General features: G+C 51.1%; 1 protein-coding gene across 3 annotated transcripts in view; it reads left to right on the forward strand.

Annotated features, from left to right (window-relative positions):
• LOC135042659 (oocyte zinc finger protein XlCOF7.1-like) overlaps positions 1 to 15,948 on the forward strand; it is a 34,787-nt gene extending 18,839 nt beyond the window's left edge. For 2 of the 3 annotated variants that reach the window (XM_063955037.1, XM_063955039.1), the window contains one exon: positions 14,552 to 15,948. In XM_063955037.1, the coding sequence (XP_063811107.1) occupies positions 14,552 to 15,783 (1,232 nt within the window). In that variant the 3' untranslated portion in view covers positions 15,784 to 15,948. The remainder of the gene's footprint in view (positions 1 to 14,551) is intronic. The other variant, XM_063955038.1, reaches the window with a different exon arrangement.
• Positions 15,949 to 17,305: the final 1,357 nt, after the last annotated feature.

Raw genomic sequence — 17,305 nt, forward strand, 5'->3', positions numbered from 1 at the left:
CAGTCCTTTCGGTCGCAGAAATTCCGGAAAGGACGTGGGTCATCCTTCCTTGCGGAAAGAGATAAGAGGAAAAATATCGCCGGCTGTGGCAAGCTCCCAGGAGCAGAAGTCCTCCCCGGCTTCTGCCAAATCCACCGCATGACGCTGGGGCTCCCCTGCGGGAGTCCGCATCGGTGGGAGCGCGTCTTCAACTCTTCAGTCAGGTCTTGCTTCTCTCGGGCCTGGATTCTTGGGTACTGGAAATTGTGACCCAAGGTTACAAGCTGGAGTTTCAATTCGTTCCCCCATGCTAATTTTTCAAATCGGCCTTGCCAGCTTCTTTTCCGGAAAGAGAGGTAGTGTGTGCGGCAATACAAAAGCTGTGTCAGCAGCGGATCATTGTTGAGGTTCCCCCGTCACAGCGAGGAGAAGGGTTTTATTCAAGCCTGTTTGTGGTCCCGAAGCCGGACGGCTCGGTCAGACCAATTCTGAATTTAAAATCCCTCAATGTGTATTTGAAAAGTTTCAAATTCAAGATGGAGTCTCTCCGAGCGGTGATCTCTAGTCTGAAGGGGGGGGGGGATTTTATGGTGTCAGTCGACATAATGGATGCTTATGTGCATGTCCCCATTTATCCTCCTCATCAGGCGTACCTGAGGTTCACTGTTCAGGATTGTCACGACCAATTTCAGACGTTGCCGTTTGGTCTTTCCATGGCCCCGAGGATTTTCACCAAGGTAATGGTGGAAATGATGGTACTCCTGCGCAAGCAAGGGGTCACAATTATCCCGTACTTGGACGATCTCCTGATAAAGGTGAGATCACAGGAGCAGTTGCTAAAAAGCCTTGCGCTCTCCCTGCAGGTGCTGCAACAGCATGGCTGGCTCCTAAATTTGCCAAAGTCACAGTTTATTCCGACAGCTCAGCTGTCGTTTTTGGGCATGATCCTGGACACGGAACGGCAGAGGATTTTCTCCCGTTAGAAAAAGCTCAGGAAATCCAGAACATGGTCAAGGAACTTCTGAAACCGCCAAGAGTGTTGATTCATCAATGCACTCGAGTGCTGGGGAAAATGGTGGCGGCCTACGAGGCCATTCTGTTTGGCAGGTTCCATGCAAGAACGTTTCAGTGGGACCTACTGGACAAGTGGTCAGGGTCCCATCTACAGATGCACCGGAAAATAACTCTGTCGCCCAGGACCAGGGTTTCTTTCCTGTGGTGGCTCCAAAGTTCTCACCTTCTAGAAGGTCGCAGGTTCGGCATCCAAGATTGGATTCTGGTGACCACGGACGCGAGTCTCCGAGGTTGGGGAGCAGTCACACAGGGAAAAAATTTCCAGGGAAAATGGTCAAGCCAGGAGGCTTGTCTGCACATAAACATTCTGGAATTAAGGGCAATTTACAACAGCCTGCTACAAGCGGAACATCTTCTTCGCGACCTGCACGTCCTGATTCAGTCGGACAACATAACAGCCGTGGCGCACATAAAACGCCAGGGTGGGATGAAGAGCAGAGCGGCGATGACGGAGGCCACCAGGATCCTTCGCTGGGCGGAAAAGCATGCAAGCGCTCTGTCAGCGGTCTTCATTCCAGGCGTGGACAGCTGGGAAGCAGACTTCCTCAGCAGACACGATCTCCATCCAGGAGAGTGTGGTCTTCATCAAGAGGTCTTTGCAGAAGTGACAAGTTGTTGGGGACTTCCTCAAATAGACATGATGGCGTCGCGCCTCATCAAGAAGCTGCCGACATATTGTTCCAGTTCGAGGGACCCTCAAGCAGTAGCGGTAGACGCTCTGGTGACACCGTGGGTGTTTCAGTCAGTCTTTGTGTTCCCTCCACTTCCACTCATCCCAAAGGTGATAAGGATCATAAGAAGTACAAGGGTCCAGGCAATACTCGTTGTTCCAGATTGCCCACGGAGGGCCTGGTATCCGGATCTTCAGGAATTACTCACAGGAGATCCCTGGCCTCTTCCTCTAAGACAGGATCTGTTACAGCAGGGACCATGCATGTTCCAGGACTTACCGCGGTTGCATTTGACGGCATGGCAGTTGAACGCCAAATCCTAGCCAGAAAGGGTATTCCCGGGGAAGTCATCCCCACTCTACTTAAGGCTAGAAAGAAGGTAACGGCGAAGCATTATCACCTTATTTGGAGAAAATATGTGTCTTGGTGTGAATCCAAGAAGGCTCCTACGGAAGAATTTCAGCTGGGTCGGTTCCTCCATTTATTGCAAGCGGGTGTGGATACGGGCCTGAAGTTAGGCTCCATTAAAGTGCAGGTTTCAGGATTATCAATTTTCTTTCAAAGGGAATTGGCTTTGCTTCCAGAAGTACAGACCTTTGTGAAAGGCGTGCTGCACATCCAACCTCCATTTGTGCCCCCAGTGGCACCGTGGGACCTTAACGTGGTGTTACAGTTCCTTACGTCACATTGGTTTGAACCTTTACAAAGGGTTGAGTTGAAATTTCTCACTTGGAAAGTGGTCATGCTATTGGCCTTGGCATCCGCAAGGCGGGTGTCCGAATTGGCGGTTTTGTCTCACAAAAGCCCCTATCTGATTTTTCATGAGGATAGAGTGGAGTTGAGTACTCGTTAACAATTTCTAGCAAAGGTGGTTTCTTCATTTCACATGAACCAACCTATTGTGGTGCCTGTGGCTACTGAAGCGTTGGCTAATTCAAAGTCCCTTGATGTGGTCAGAGCTTTGAAAATTTATGTAGCCAGAACGGCTCGGGTGAGGAAAACAGAGGCTCTGTTTGTCCTGTATGTGGCCAGGAGCTACTCAGAAACTGCTAAGAAATTTCTATTCGCAATTATGCTAATCTTTCATTCGCTATTCTGCTAAGCTAAGATACCCTCCCAGTGGGAGGCGGCCTAGCGTGTGCAATGCTGCAAAAAGCAGTTAGCGAGCGAACAACTCGGAATCACCCCCATAGTTATTGTTTAAGTTACACAAAGGTTGTGTTTGGTAAAAGTCAGTGTTAGGATCTCCTGCTCTGTGCTGCCACGTCACCATGGCAACCGGGAGGCAAGTGTTAGTGAAGTAACCTGAGCGCAGCTGATACTCCGGTCCGAGTTTTTACTGTGCAGTGGTTACAGGCTCTGTGCACGGCAGGGAATCCGGCGCTGGTTTTGTGCTCACAGTCTGTGAGGTCTGAGTGGGGCGTGGACAGCACCTGCTATATAAACCATCCTCTCAGGCTAGGCAAATGCTTCTGAATCTTTGTTTGTTAGTCAGTTCCAGAGAATTAGCTAGTACTGTGTGACTTTGTATTTACTTGTTGCTTACTGCATATAGGCCTTGGGATTTGGTACTTCATTCTGCCAATCCGGACCTAGCAGTAAGACTGGAGTCAGTTGTTTAACCTGCTGGGGTTCTTTTGCTATTCTGTGAACCCTGCAGGTTTGCGGCTGTACTCTCAGACCTGCCTGCTTAATCCTCTCTCACTGTGCAGGGCGTCCAGGTGTCAGTTTAGTGGCAGTAAGCTGAACCTGTGCCCTGGAAGTTGTAGTTAGGATTGTGGATACTCTCCTTGTGTCTATATTTCTATCTCTGACCAAGGAGTTTATTCCCACACCCGTTGGTAACCCTTTGGGGTTTTTTCTGTTGCTCTTAGCAACATCATTTCGGGTGCTCCACATGTTAAATCACTACATCTCGCTTCATTGTCCGCTCTATTCCATCTGAGCATTCCTGACACTAGGGAGACACCCAGTTCCTGAGCCTTAGGCTTCTCCGTTCACTTTGTGTTTATTAGTTGTTCCATCACCTCCTGTGTATGTTATGTTATACTGTCTGTGAGTTCGTTTGCTCCGCATCCCTCTCTGTTCATACACCGGTATACTCCTGTTAGCACTGGTGTGCGTAACAGTCAGGCTATTGCTGATCTGTTTTGGTTCACACTGTTAACTGGGTTTAGTTGAATGCCATGTTGTACGGTGTGGTGTGATGTGAGCTGGTATGTATCTCACCCTTAGTTTAACAAAATTCTTTTCCTCGAAATGTCCGTCTCCTCTGGGCACAGTTCCTATAACTGAGGTCTGGAGGAGGGGCATAGAGGGAGGAGCCAGTTCACACCCATTCAAAGTCTTATAGTGTGCCCATGTCTCCTGCAGATCCCGTCTATACCCCATGGTCCTTTTGGAGTCCCCAGCATTCTCTACGGACTAAGAGAAAAGGATGTAACGGTAGGTATTAAAATCCTATGTTTGGTCTCATCACTCCAAATGACTTTGTTCCAGAAGTTTTGAGGCTTGTCTCTGTGCTGTTTGGAGTATTGTAAGCGGGATGCTTTGTGGCATTTGCGTAGTAATGGCTTTCTTCTGGCGACTCGACCATGCAGCCCATTTTTCTTCAAATGCCTCCTTGTGCATCTTGAAACAACCACACCACTTTTTTCAGAGAGTCCTGTATTTCAGCTTAAGTTATTTGTGGATTTATCTTTGCATCCCGAACAATTTTCCGAGCAGTTGTGGCTGAAATATTTGTTGGTCTACCTGACCGTGATTTGGTTTCCACAGAATCCATCATTTTCCGCTTCTTAATTACAGTTTGAACACTGCTGATTGGCATTCTCAATTGCTTGGATATCTGTGACAGGACGGTACCGTACGGAAGCACTTGCCGCTTGCCGCATCCCGTCGACTGCGCACAGAATGGAAGGTCAAGCCACACGAGGCCTGACCACATAGGGGATTCCGGCTTACCGTCAGTAACCGCCTGCTACTGACTCCACCCACTGCGCTGTGGGCGGGTTCTCGCTGCCACCACCAAACTCCTAACCTGCCGTGGCGTTTGGAACCACGGTTCTGCTCTGTATGTGCCGACGCACTGCCTTAACACACCTGTGTGGTGTTGACGAATCCCCACTAGCCACTTGCTAGGTCTCTACCGGTAGCTGGCGGAAGGCGGGGCTTGGAGACGTCAGGTGCTTCCATGGACAGCCGGAGAACGGGGCTAGGTTTGGCCTAACCCTGTAGGTCACAAGATGAAGCAGTCTTCTTGAGGCAAAGATGTTTATTGCTCAAATAACCTTTAAAAAGGCTCCTCCCTATTGCTAGGGGCAACAGCATACAATCAGATGTTTTCAGCAGAAGAAGATGTTACAATACACTCCTATGGGCCAACTGCCCTTCTTTTATCCCTCTCCAAGACCCCTTACCACAGGGGGTAAGCCCGCCCTGTGGTGCACAACCAATCAATGTTTACCCATGAGCTGTGCATGCTTTGGTCTCATGCACAGCTTTACATTGTTCCCTATGGACAGTGGGGAGTGGTCGGTCTCCTTTGACTCTCCCACCTTGGAGAATCAGGATACTCCCCGGTGCCGTCCAGTCTGGCTGGGGGGAAGTTTTCCCTCCTAAATCTGACTTCCGGAAACCTGCCCGGGACCCCTCTCACTGCCTGCAGCCTGGATTTGGGCTCCAGAGCTGGGCAGCCTGGCTCCCCGGTCCAGGTTTCTTGGCACTACGGGTGATCTCCATGGAGCTCCAAGAAACCACTCAGCCTGTTTCCTAGCTGAGCTGCTTCTCTTTCTCCCTGTGCCCCTTGGAAATGTGAGGCTGGATGGGAAAGCATTCCGTTTTTGGGGAAAAGGTCTGGGAGAATCCATCAGCCTGCACAGCTATGGATTCCCCCCTCCTGGGACACACAACCAAGTAAGTGCAATTTACCTTTAAATACATCACATTTAAATCACCCTGTACATGTTATACATTTAAATACACTCTGAGCCTGCACAGGCTCCACGTACCTAGGCACTGCAGTGCCTTACAACACACTGTACTTTCTACATTTAAATAGACACTGTCTGGTTTGTGGAATACTGTGTACTAGCCCTGCAGCCTGGCTGCTAGGGCTCTCTGCGTGCTGGAGGTATGGGGCTGGCTTCCCCCACCCTCCAGCCTGGCTGCCTGCCACTGGGGTCCAGGGAGCTGGCTCTCCCTGTCCCCCCAGTGTGGCACTACTTTTGTGGCCCCGCCGCACGCAGCGGCGCACCCCCCTGTACTGAAGCCCGGCGGCCCGGGACACTTGTCCCGGCCGCCGTGACTAAGGCTCTGTTTGAGCGCTGAGGCACCGGGAGCGTAGCTCCCGGACCCCAGCGCTCATCAGCCTGCTCAGCAGCCTAATTGCACCCCCGCCGCTAGGGAGCCGGCTAGCCCGGTCCCCCATGAGCGGCGCCTGTCTGGTAGCCTCGCTGCGCAGGAGGCCGGCTAGCCCGGTCCCCTGTATGCGGCGCTGGATCCATGGTGCCTCGCCGCAGTGTCCGGCGGGGAGCCGGGCTGCGGCACACCCCCTCGCCGCCCAGCAGCCCGGGACGTCCGTCCCGGCGGCTGCGGCTGGCCACCCGTGCTGGGCTGAGGCGCCGGGAGCAGAGCTCCTGACCCCCAGCGGCGGCTCTCACAGAGAGCACTGCAGCGGGAGCCGAGCTCCCAGCCGCAGCGCTCACCCTTCTCCCCGGCGCGCACACCCCGGTACGCCCGGGGCTTCACCGACCGCTGCCGGGAGCGGAGCTCCCGGACTCCGGCGGTCAGCGGCTGCCTTCTCTCCCCCGGCGCGCACACACTGCTGAGCGCGCAGGGGGGCTGTCCTCCCTGCCGTGGTCTCCGGAGAGGTCCGGGACCACGGCACATCTTAAAATACAATTTAAACATTTAATACAACACGGCGCCTAGCGCCCCATACATTTTCAAATCTGGCGCCAAGCGCCCATTGTCTGTAAAAGTGGCGCCGGGCACTAGGGGTTAACCCCTTCAGTGCTGCAGGCGGCCATTTCCCTCGTGGCTGGGGTCCCTCTGGCCACACTCCCCCCCCCCCATTCAAGCGGGTCAACCAGGGACCCATGTCCTAACGATTTGGGTCCTGGTCCCGCAGTCCGTTGGGGTGAAGGGGACGCTACCTGGGGGGTGTAGGCTCTGGCCTAGACAGTTCATCCATAGTGTAGTGGGCCTCTCTTCGTGGGTGCACAATGTTCAAATAGTCCACCTGAAGTCCAAGTTCAAGGCTCCACCACAAAAGTCTGTCAAATTTCCCCAAGGTAGGTTGCAGCCATCTAACAGGTAGGTGGTAAGTCACCACGGTGGGGGGCCGGTTACAAACAAGTGCCACCCAAGGTGTCCCAATTGTGGCATACCCCACCTCCCACCATAGCAGTTTTCTGCGCAAACAGGCCACAGGGTGCTCCTGACCATATGGCTCTTTCTGGCTCGGTACTGCTCCCAGTCCGTGCAGTGGTGCAATAGTTCGTAACACACAGTCCTGGTCAAGAATGTGCGCCGTCAGCACTGGAGCGGGTACCCGAGCCTCCTTCAATGACTGGAATGCCAACTCGCAAGCAGGTGCAAAGTCCACTGACTTGGAAATGCCCTTCCTAGCCATCTCTGTCAAGGGGTTCACTACAGGACTAAAGTCAATGACAACATGTCCGTAGGGCCTTACAGGTTCTAAGGTCAGTACCGGTCTGGGTGATGTGGGTCGGGGACAGCCTCTGGTTGCCTCCACCCCCTCTGGGTTGGGCCTACCCCTGTCTCCTTCCACATGGTGCCCCAGGCACTGCACCTTCGTCATACCTATCTAGCAACTGTCTGCCCTAACTGTCAGACCTGCCCTCCAATCCTCTTCTGTCGACCTATGACTCGGGAAATCTACCCTGTCACCTAGGCCTACTCTTCCCTCCTCATCCGCTACCTGTGCCACAGTGATGGCGGCCAGACCACCAGCCTCTGGATCCTGTGTGGCATCCAATACAGGGAGGCTGCGTGTCTTCCCCGATCTACTGTGCACAGGCAGGGGTCCTACTATGTCCACAGCAACTTGCTGCAAGGGTTCTCCTATGGGCAGAGGCCCAGAGACAACACAACCGCTGGAGTGCCCCGGCTGCCAACGCATGGCACCAGCCTTACAGTTGGTCTGGGCGTCATCCGACATTCCAGACCAGGGTAAGCTCTGTGTCTGGCACTTCAGGGTACGGTCTGTCTCCGGGTTACTGTCCAAAGGGGTTTCACTGGCAACCGACACCGGTTGCGCAGGAAAGTTCCCTGAGGGGACCAGTTGGACACATTCCCTATCTGGTCTATCCCCTCCCACTTTCCGGGCTACCCTGTACCTTAACCCTTGCCGCCAGGTCAACCTCCCCGCCCCAACCCTGTCAAGGCCGCTGCCAGAGTGGCGCCTCATGCCTTTCGGGGATGGGTCAGAGAGTTGAGCCTCCCTAAACTCCTGCCTGTGGCCCTCAATCTCTCCTAAATTGGGACACTCTACAGGGGGATCTAGGTGGGGACTACTAGGGTCAGTCTGGTAGGGGTCAGTCATGGAAAAGTCAGTGTGGTTTCTCATACTCACCGCCGGAGTTGGCAAACCATTTGGGTCAGGAGCATCATTGGGCACCCCCACAGGATCAAACGAGCTGGAACCGACATCCTCTGCGTTGCTAGGGGACGTGGGCATACCAGAGGCAAAAGGCATGCGGGGTCGATGTGCTGATCTAGCCGCTGTAATCTTTTCCTCTGGGCTGGTTGATGCTGTGGTTGGCTGTGCTGGCAGTTGTCTAGCAGCTGTAGTATTTTCCTCTGGGCTGGGCTGTGCTGGAGTAGCTGATGTCAACGGTGGGTTTGGAACTTGACTCCGGGGAATGGCACCAACAAACGTAGTGACGATCCCACCACCCAGATCATTTCCTAGGACCACATCAGTTGGGAGACCATCCATGACGGCAACTTCTCGCAACTCTGGTCCAGCTCCCCAGTCCAGGTAGACTCTTGCCATGGGAACCGCTTTTTCTGTTCCTTCTGCCAGGGTGACCGTGGCAGTGCGACCCTGCAATACTGCAGCAGGATCTATAAGGTGGGGGCTCACCACAGTTATTGAGGCCTTCTCCCTGCATGGGTCCAACGTGGACTGGCTGCAGGTGCCTCCACATTTGTGTAGGGGCTGTTTGGCCATGCAGGTGACTCTCTCCGCAGAGTGCACCTGTCTCTCGCCACACTCCATCGGACTGACTGGATGGGGAACAGTCTCTGTATGCCCATCTCCTCTCGACAAACAAGCGATCCGGGCTCCAGCACTCGGATTTGGGGCACGAGTCTGGGGTGCTTGGGATGCAGGACAGTTCATCCTCAGATGTCCGATTTTCCCACAGCCGTAGCACTTCTTCTCCAGTCGTGGCACCGATGATCTCTGATCAGTTGCAGGGACGCTGCGGTGCGGTTGCTGGCTAAGAGCACCCGGGTTGGAAGATGCTTGTCTTTGGGGGTGATGAGCTGAAGAGGGGGGTCCCCTTGGTAGTACAGTCTGTTGGAGCTGGCTGCTGGCGGGGCGCTTCTGCCCCCGTGGCCGAATTGCCACATACTTGTCTGCTAACTGGGCAGCCATCTTTAAGCTGGGTGGCTCCCGATCTAGCACCCACTCCTTCACTTCTTGGGCGCACCTGCGGTAGAACTGCTCCCTGCAGATCAGGTCGATCAGTGCGTCCCATGTAGTGGCTTCCGAATCCTTCACCCACTTCACCACGTACTGCCGCAGCTGGGTGGCGAAATGCTCATGGGTGCTGCTAGGATTCTTGGGCAAGTCTCTGAACTTCTTCCTGTAAGACTCTGGAGTGATGAAGAATCGCTGGAGGAGGGCCTTCGCGACTTCGTCGTAGTTCCCACAGTCCTCCGTCGCCACTCCTCGATAGGCCTCCAAGGCCTCTCCATGCAGAGTGGGCACAAGGTGTCTCACCCAATCCGACTTGGGTAGATCGTGTAGTTTGCAAGTCCTTTCAAAAACTTGTAAATGTCCATCAATGTCCCCATCACTGTCTGCAAACTTGGCAAACTGAACTCGTCCTGAACTGTGCACAACAGCTGACAACGGATCCCGGGGTACCACGGCCTGTGGTGCCCGCTCATCACGCCACATCTGGATGATGATCAAGCGCTCTTGCTCCGTTGCCCTTTCCCCCAATTCCGCTAGCCGATCTGCTAGGGTATCCGGGCCGCCCCCCTTGGGACGTTGGGATCCTGGCCCTGCTAGGGATTGCTGGGAAACATTGCTGCTGTGAGAGAGGGCGGGGCTTGTGGTTCTCACCGGTTCTGTACGAAGGTCCACTGGTGGGCCGTCCTCTGCGATGCTGATGCCGTCAGTGCTTTCCACCTCCGCCCGATGAAACTCCTCCCAGCTCCTGAGCGCCGCCTGCATGACGCTCCTGGACGCGTTGGAAGGGATATCCACACCCTTCCCCTGGCATACGATCTCCAGATCCTCCTTGGACATTCCGCTGAATTCCGCCATCTTGTGCGTTCTCCTGCGCTGCAGTTACTCCTCTCCTGAGTAACTCGGCTTCTCCAATCGGGTGATGAAAAGCCGCCTGGGATTATCCCACCACTATGCCACCAATTTATGTGACAGGACGGTACCGTACGGAAGCACTCGCCGCTTGCCGCGTCCCGTCGACTGCGCACAGAATGGAAGGTCAAGCCGCACGAGGCCTGACCATATAGGGGATTCCGCTTACCGTCAGTAACCGCCTGCTACTGACTCCACCCACTGCGCTGTGGGTGGGTTCTCGCTGCCACCACCAAACTCCTAAACTGCCGTGGCGTTTGGAACCACGGTTCTGCTCTGTATGTGCCGACGCACTGCCTTACCACACCTGTGTGGTGTTGACGAATCCCCACTAGCCACTTGCTAGGCCTCTACCGGTAGCTGGCGGAAGGCGGAGCTTGGAGACGTCAGGTGCTTCCCTGGACAGCCAGAGAACGGGGCTAGGTTTGGCCTAACCCTGTAGGTCACAAGATGAAGCAGTCTTCTTGAGGCAAAGATGTTTATTGCTCAAATAACCTTTAAAAAGGCTCCTCCCTATTGCTAGGGGCAACAGCATACAATCAGATGTTTTCAGCAGAAGAAGATGTTACAATACACTCCTATGGGCCAACTGCCCTTCTTTTATCCCTCTCCAAGACCCCTTACCACAGGGGGTAAGCCCGCCCTGTGGTGCACAACCAATCAATGTTTACCCATGAGCTGTGCATGCTTTGGTCTCATGCACAGCTTTACATTGTTCCCTATGGACAGTGGGGAATGGTCGGTCTCCTTTGACTCTCCCACCTTGGAGAATCAGGATACTCCCCGGTGCCGTCCAGTCTGGCTGGGGGGAAGTTTTCCCTCCTAAATCTGACTTCCGGAAACCTGCCCGGGACCCCTCTCACTGCCTGCAGCCTGGATTTGGGCTCCAGAGCTGGGCAGCCTGGCTCCCCGATCCAGGTTTCTTGGCACTACGGGTGATCTCCATGGAGCTCCAAGAAACCACTCAGCCTGTTTCCTAGCTGAGCTGCTTCTCTTTCTCCCTGTGCCCCTTGGAAATGTGAGGCTGGATGGGAAAGCATTCTGTTTTTGGGGAAAAGGTCTGGGAGAATCCATCAGCCTGCACAGCTATGGATTCCCCCCTCCTGGGACACACAACCAAGTAAGTGCAATTTACCTTTAAATACATCACATTTAAATCACCCTGTACATGTTATACATTTAAATACACTCTGAGCCTGCACAGGCTCCACGTACCTAGGCACTGCTGTGCCTTACAACACACTGTCTGGTTTGTGGAATACTGTGTACTAGCCCTGCAGCCTGGCTGCTAGGGCTCTCTGCGTGCTGGAGGTATGGGGCTGGCTTCCCCCACCCTCCAGCCTGTCTGCCTGCCACTGGGGTCCAGGGAGCTGGCTCTCCCTGTCCCCCCAGTGTGGCACTACTTTTGTGGCCCCGTCGCACGCAGCGGCGCACCCCCCTGTACTGAAGCCCGGCGGCCCGGGACACTTGTCCCGGCCGCCGTGACTCTGGCTCTGTTGTAGCGCTGAGGCGCCGGGAGCGTAGCTCCCGGACCCCAGCGCTCATCAGCCTGCTCAGCAGCCTAATTGCACCCACGCCGCTAGGGAGCCGGCTAGCCCGGTCCCCCATGAGCGGCGCCTGTCTGGTAGCCTCGCTGCGCAGGGAGCCGGCTAGCCCGGTCCCCTGTATGCGGCGCTGGATCCATGGTGCCTCGCCGCAGTGTCCGGCGGGGAGGCGGGCTGTGGCACACCCCCCTCGCCGCCCAGCAGCCCGGGACGTCCGTCCCGGCGGCTGCGGCTGGCCACCCGTGCTGGGCTGAGGCGCCGGGAGCAGAGCTCCCGGCCCCCAGCGGCGGCTCTCACAGAGAGCACTGAAGCGGGAGCCGAGCTCCCAGCCGCAGCGCTCACCCTTCTCCCCGGCGCGCACACCCCAGTGCGCCCAGGGCTTCACCGACCGCTGCCGGGAGCGGAGCTCCCGGACTCCGACGGTCAGCGGCTGCCTTCTCTCCCCCGGCGCGCACACACTGCTGAGCGCGCAGGGGGGCTGTCCTCCCTGCCGTGGTCTCCGGAGAGGTCTGGGACCACGGCACATCTTAAAATACAATTTAAACATTTAATACAACACGGCGCCTAGCGCCCCATACATTTTCAAATCTGGCGCCAAGCGCCCATTGTCTGTAAAAATGGCGCCGGGCACTAGGGGTTAACCCCTTCAGTGCTGCAGGTGGCCATTTCCCTCGTGGCTGGGGTCCCTCCGGCCACAATATCTTTTTATATCTCTTTCCTGTTTTATACAGTTCAAATACCTTTTTACTGCATATCCTTTGACAATTCTTTTGCTTTCCCCATGACTCAGAATCCAGACACGTCAGTGCAGCACTGGATGAAAGATGCAAGGGTTTTTCAGGAGTCCAGAAGCACACTGACCTTTTATATGAACACACTGATAACAAGCAAACAGATCACAGGTGAGGATGGTTACCTTTAGTAGCCATTCAAACCCGTTTGTGTCAACTTGGTTGCATGTTATCAGGCCAAAATTTTTTGTAAACTTTTGATCAGGGTCATTTGGGTAGTTTCTGTTGTCATTACGATTTAAAAAGAGTAAACACAGTTGTTTGACAATAAATGGCTTCACCCAACCACTAACCATGGGTGAAAGAAAAGTTTGTGAGTTATCATTCATATTCTCTGACAAATGGCCAGAAAATCACTAATTCTGCTAGGGTATGTAAACTTATGAGCACAACTGTATATAAGCTAAATTGCTGTGAGCTTTAGACCAGGTAGCAGCATACCTAAAGTGCAACACTAATGTGATAGCTGTTTTTATGGTAATTATTTTGAGCAGTAGAGTAGGACTTGCAGTATAGTGGGGTCTCTTGTTGGGGGCTGCAGGCTTAAATGCATTGGTCAATACGTGAACTAAATCTCCACTGTTTATTATTGTTAGTGGTTATAGTGAGTGCAGAGGCCCAGTGACATAGATATAATATACTAATCCACAGCACTCACCGTTCCTAGATTTGGGGTGCAACACAGTATGTGACCACATTGTTTAAATAAAATCACAGGGGCTCTGCACTCACTATATTAACTAACAATAATAAACAGTGGAGATTTAGTTCACGTATTGACCAATGCATTTAAACCTGCAGCCCCCCCCCCCCCCAGATTACCTGCATTGTATCTATTAACACCCAATTAAAATCCAATGGTTTTTTATTACTTTATTCAGCTCTCTATACACTTAACTTTGTGTTTAATATTTCAACAATTTAGTTTACATACTTTACTGTACTTAATAAAGGTTATATATTATTTATTAGTGCGCCGAACAGGACAGCACTTTCTCTTCTTTGGTGTTTTAATGATTCATTATTGCAAAGCCCATGTCACCTCTAGTAATTCCACATGAGCGTCCATGTCACCTCTAGTAATCCCACATGAGCGTCCATGTCACCTCTAGTAATCCCACATGAGCGTCCATGTCACCTCTAGTAATCCCCCATGAGCATCCGTGTCACCTCTAGTAATCCCACATGAGCGTCCATGTCACCTCTAGTAATCCCACATGAGCGCCCACGTCACCTCTAGTCATCCCACATGATTGTCCGTGTCACCTCTAGTAATCCCACATGAGTGTCTGATGTCACCTCTAGTAATCTCACATGAGCGTCCACGTCACCTCTAGTAATCCCACATGAGCGTCCATGTCACCTCTAGTAATCCCACATGAGCGTCCATGTCACCTCTAGTAATCCCACATGAACGTCCCTGTCACCTCTAGTAATCCCACATGAGCGTCCATGTAACCTCTAGTAATCCCACGTGAGCGTCCGTGTCACTTCTAGTAATTCCACATGAGCGTCCGTGTCACCTCTCGTAATCCCACATGAGCATCAGTGTCACCTCTAGTAATCCCACATGAGCGTCCATGTCACCTCTAATAATCCCACATGAGCGCCAATGTCACCTCTAGTAATCCCATATGAGCACCCTTGTCACCTCTAGTAATTCCACATGAGCGCCCATGTCACCTCTAGTAATCCCACATGAATGTCCGTGTTACCTCTAGTTATCCCACATGAGCGTTCAGTGTTGATCAAGCTCCAGTCTAAACATCCTAGCTTTTTTGTTTTTTTAATAAACATAAAAGCAATGATTACAGGTAAAAAAAAAATGTCAGTTATAGAATTATATATTGTATCCTGTAACACCCTGTGTCTTGTCTGCTCATTTTATATATTAATGTATTTTATTTCCAGCAGATGGACACACAAGCAGGAATATCTCAGAAGGACATCTATTGTTATCCCCGGATTGTGACATAAAAGATGACAGTAGACAGGATTCTCCAGCATTTAACCCCATTACCCCAATTATATATCCAGCTCTATCAACTGATCCCCCTGATCCTGGGAAATGTTCTCCTGATCACTCTGATATTGGTGCATCTGTTACAGCTTTGAGAGTAGATACAGTGTTTCCCTGGTCTATAGATACCAAATGTTTTACACAGAACACAAACCTTATTACTCATCAGCCAGCTAAGGCAGGTGAGAGGCCATTTCCATGTTCTGAGTGTGAGAAATGTTTTACATATAAATCAGATCTTGTTACACATCAGAGAAGTCACACAGGTGAGAGGCCATTTCCATGTTCTGAGTGTGGGAAATGTTTTACATATAAATCAAATCTTGTTACACATAAGAGAAGTCACACAGGTGAGAAGCCGTATTCCTGCTCTGAGTGTGGGAAATGTTTTGCATCGAAATCAAATCTTATTAAACATCAGAAAAGTCACACAGGTGAGAAGCCGTATTCCTGTTCTGAGTGTGGAAAATGTTTTGCATCGAAATCATATCTTGTTACACATCAGAGTAGTCACACAGATGAGAAGCCATATTCCTGTTCTGAGTGTGGGAAATGTTTCACACAGAAATCAGCCCTTGTTACACATCAGAGAAGTCACACAGGTGAGAGGCCATATTCCTGTTCTGAGTGTGGGAAATGTTTTACACAGAAATCAGATCTTGTTACACATAAGAGAAGTCACACAGGTGAGAAGCCGTATTCCTGCTCTGAGTGTGGGAAATGTTTTGCATCGAAATCAAATCTTATTAAACATCAGAGAAGTCACACAGGTGAGAAACCGTATTCCTGTTCTGAGTGTAGGAAATGTTTTGCACGGAAATCAGGTCTTGTTACACATCAGAGAAGTCACACAGGTGAGAAGCCGTATTCCTGTTCTGAGTGTGGGAAATGTTTTTTATCTAAATCAAATCTTGTTAAACATCAGAGAAGTCACACAGGTGAGAGGCCGTATTCCTGTTCTGAGTGTGGGAAATGTTTCACACAGAAATCACATCTTGTTACACATCAGAGGAGTCACACAGATGAGAAGCCATTTTCATGCTGTGAGAGAAATAAATCCGCTCTTGTTGAACATATTAGACATTACCCAAGTACGGAACCATTTAAATCTTCTGGAGTATAATTATCACTGCCATGCAATGTTCCTCAAGGGTCAATCCTATCTCCTATGCTTTATGCAATATACAGTCTGGTCCATATATATTGGGACATCGACACAATTCTCATATTTTGGGCTCTATACACCACCACAATGGATTTGAAATGAAACAAACAAGATGTGCTTTAAATGCAGACTTTCTGCTTTAATTTGAGAGTATTTACATCTAAATCAAGTGAACGGTGTAGGAATTAAAAACGGTTTTTATATGTGCCTCCCACTTTTTAAGGGACCAAAAGTAATGGTACAGACTAAACAATCCTAAATCAAACTTTTACTTTTTAATACTTTGTTGCAAATCCTTTTGTCAGTTACAGCCTGAAGTCTGGAACGCATAGACATCACCAGATGCTGGGTTTCATCCCTGGTGATGCTCTGCCAGGCCTCTACTGCAAATGTCTTCAGTTCCTACTTGTTCTTGGGGCATTTTCCCTTCAGTTTTGTCTTCATCAAGTGAAATGCATGCTCAATCGGATTCAGGTCAGGTGATTGAATTGGCCATTGCATAACATTCCACTTATTTGCCTTAAAAAATACTTTGGTTGCTTTTGCAGTATGCTTCGGGTCATTGTCCATCTGCACTGTGAAGCGCCTTCCAATGAGTTCTGAAGCATTTGACTGACTATGAGCAGATAATATTGCCCGAAACACTTCAGAATTCATCCTGCTGCTTTTGTCAGCAGTCACATTATCAATAAATACAAGGGAACCAGTTCCATTGGCATCCATACATGCCCACGCAATGACACTACCGCCACCATGCTTCACTGATGAGGTGGTATGTTTTGGATCATGAGCAGTTCCTTTCCTTCTCCAAACTCTTCTCTTCCCATCACTCTGGTACAAGTTGATCTTTGTCTCATCTGTCCATAGGATGTTGTTCCAGAACTGTAAAGGCTTTTTTAGATGTTGTTTGCAAACTCTAATCTGGTCTTCCTGTTTTTGTGGCTCACCAATGGTTTACATCTTGTGGTGAACCTTCTATATTCACTCTTGTGAAGTCTTCTCTTGATTGTTGACTTTGACACATATAGACCTATCTTCTGGAGAGTGCTCTTGATCTGGGCAACTGTTGTGATGGGGTTTTTCTTCACCAGGGAAATAATTCTTCTGTCATCCACCACAGTTGTTTTCCGTGGTCTTCCGGATCCCTTTGGTGTTGCTGAGCTCTCCGGTGTGTTCTTTCTTAAAAATGTTCCAAACAGTTAATTTGGCCACACCTAATGTTTTTGCTATCTCTAAAATGGGTTTGTTTTGATTGTTTAGCCTAATGATGGCTTGCTTCACTGATAGTGGCAGCTCTTTGGATTAGATTAGAAATGCAAATGTCACAGCTGGAATCTACTCCTGACCTTTTACCTGCTTAATTGATGATGAAATAATGAGGGAATAGCCCACTCCTGTCCTTGAAATAGCTTTTGAGTCGATTGTCCCATTACTTTTGGTCCCTTAAAAAGTGGGAGGCACATATAGAAACCGTTGTAAT

Source organism: Pseudophryne corroboree, unplaced genomic scaffold (genome assembly GCF_028390025.1).
Source record: "Pseudophryne corroboree isolate aPseCor3 unplaced genomic scaffold, aPseCor3.hap2 scaffold_832, whole genome shotgun sequence".
In the NCBI taxonomy this organism is placed as follows: domain Eukaryota; kingdom Metazoa; phylum Chordata; class Amphibia; order Anura; family Myobatrachidae; genus Pseudophryne; species Pseudophryne corroboree.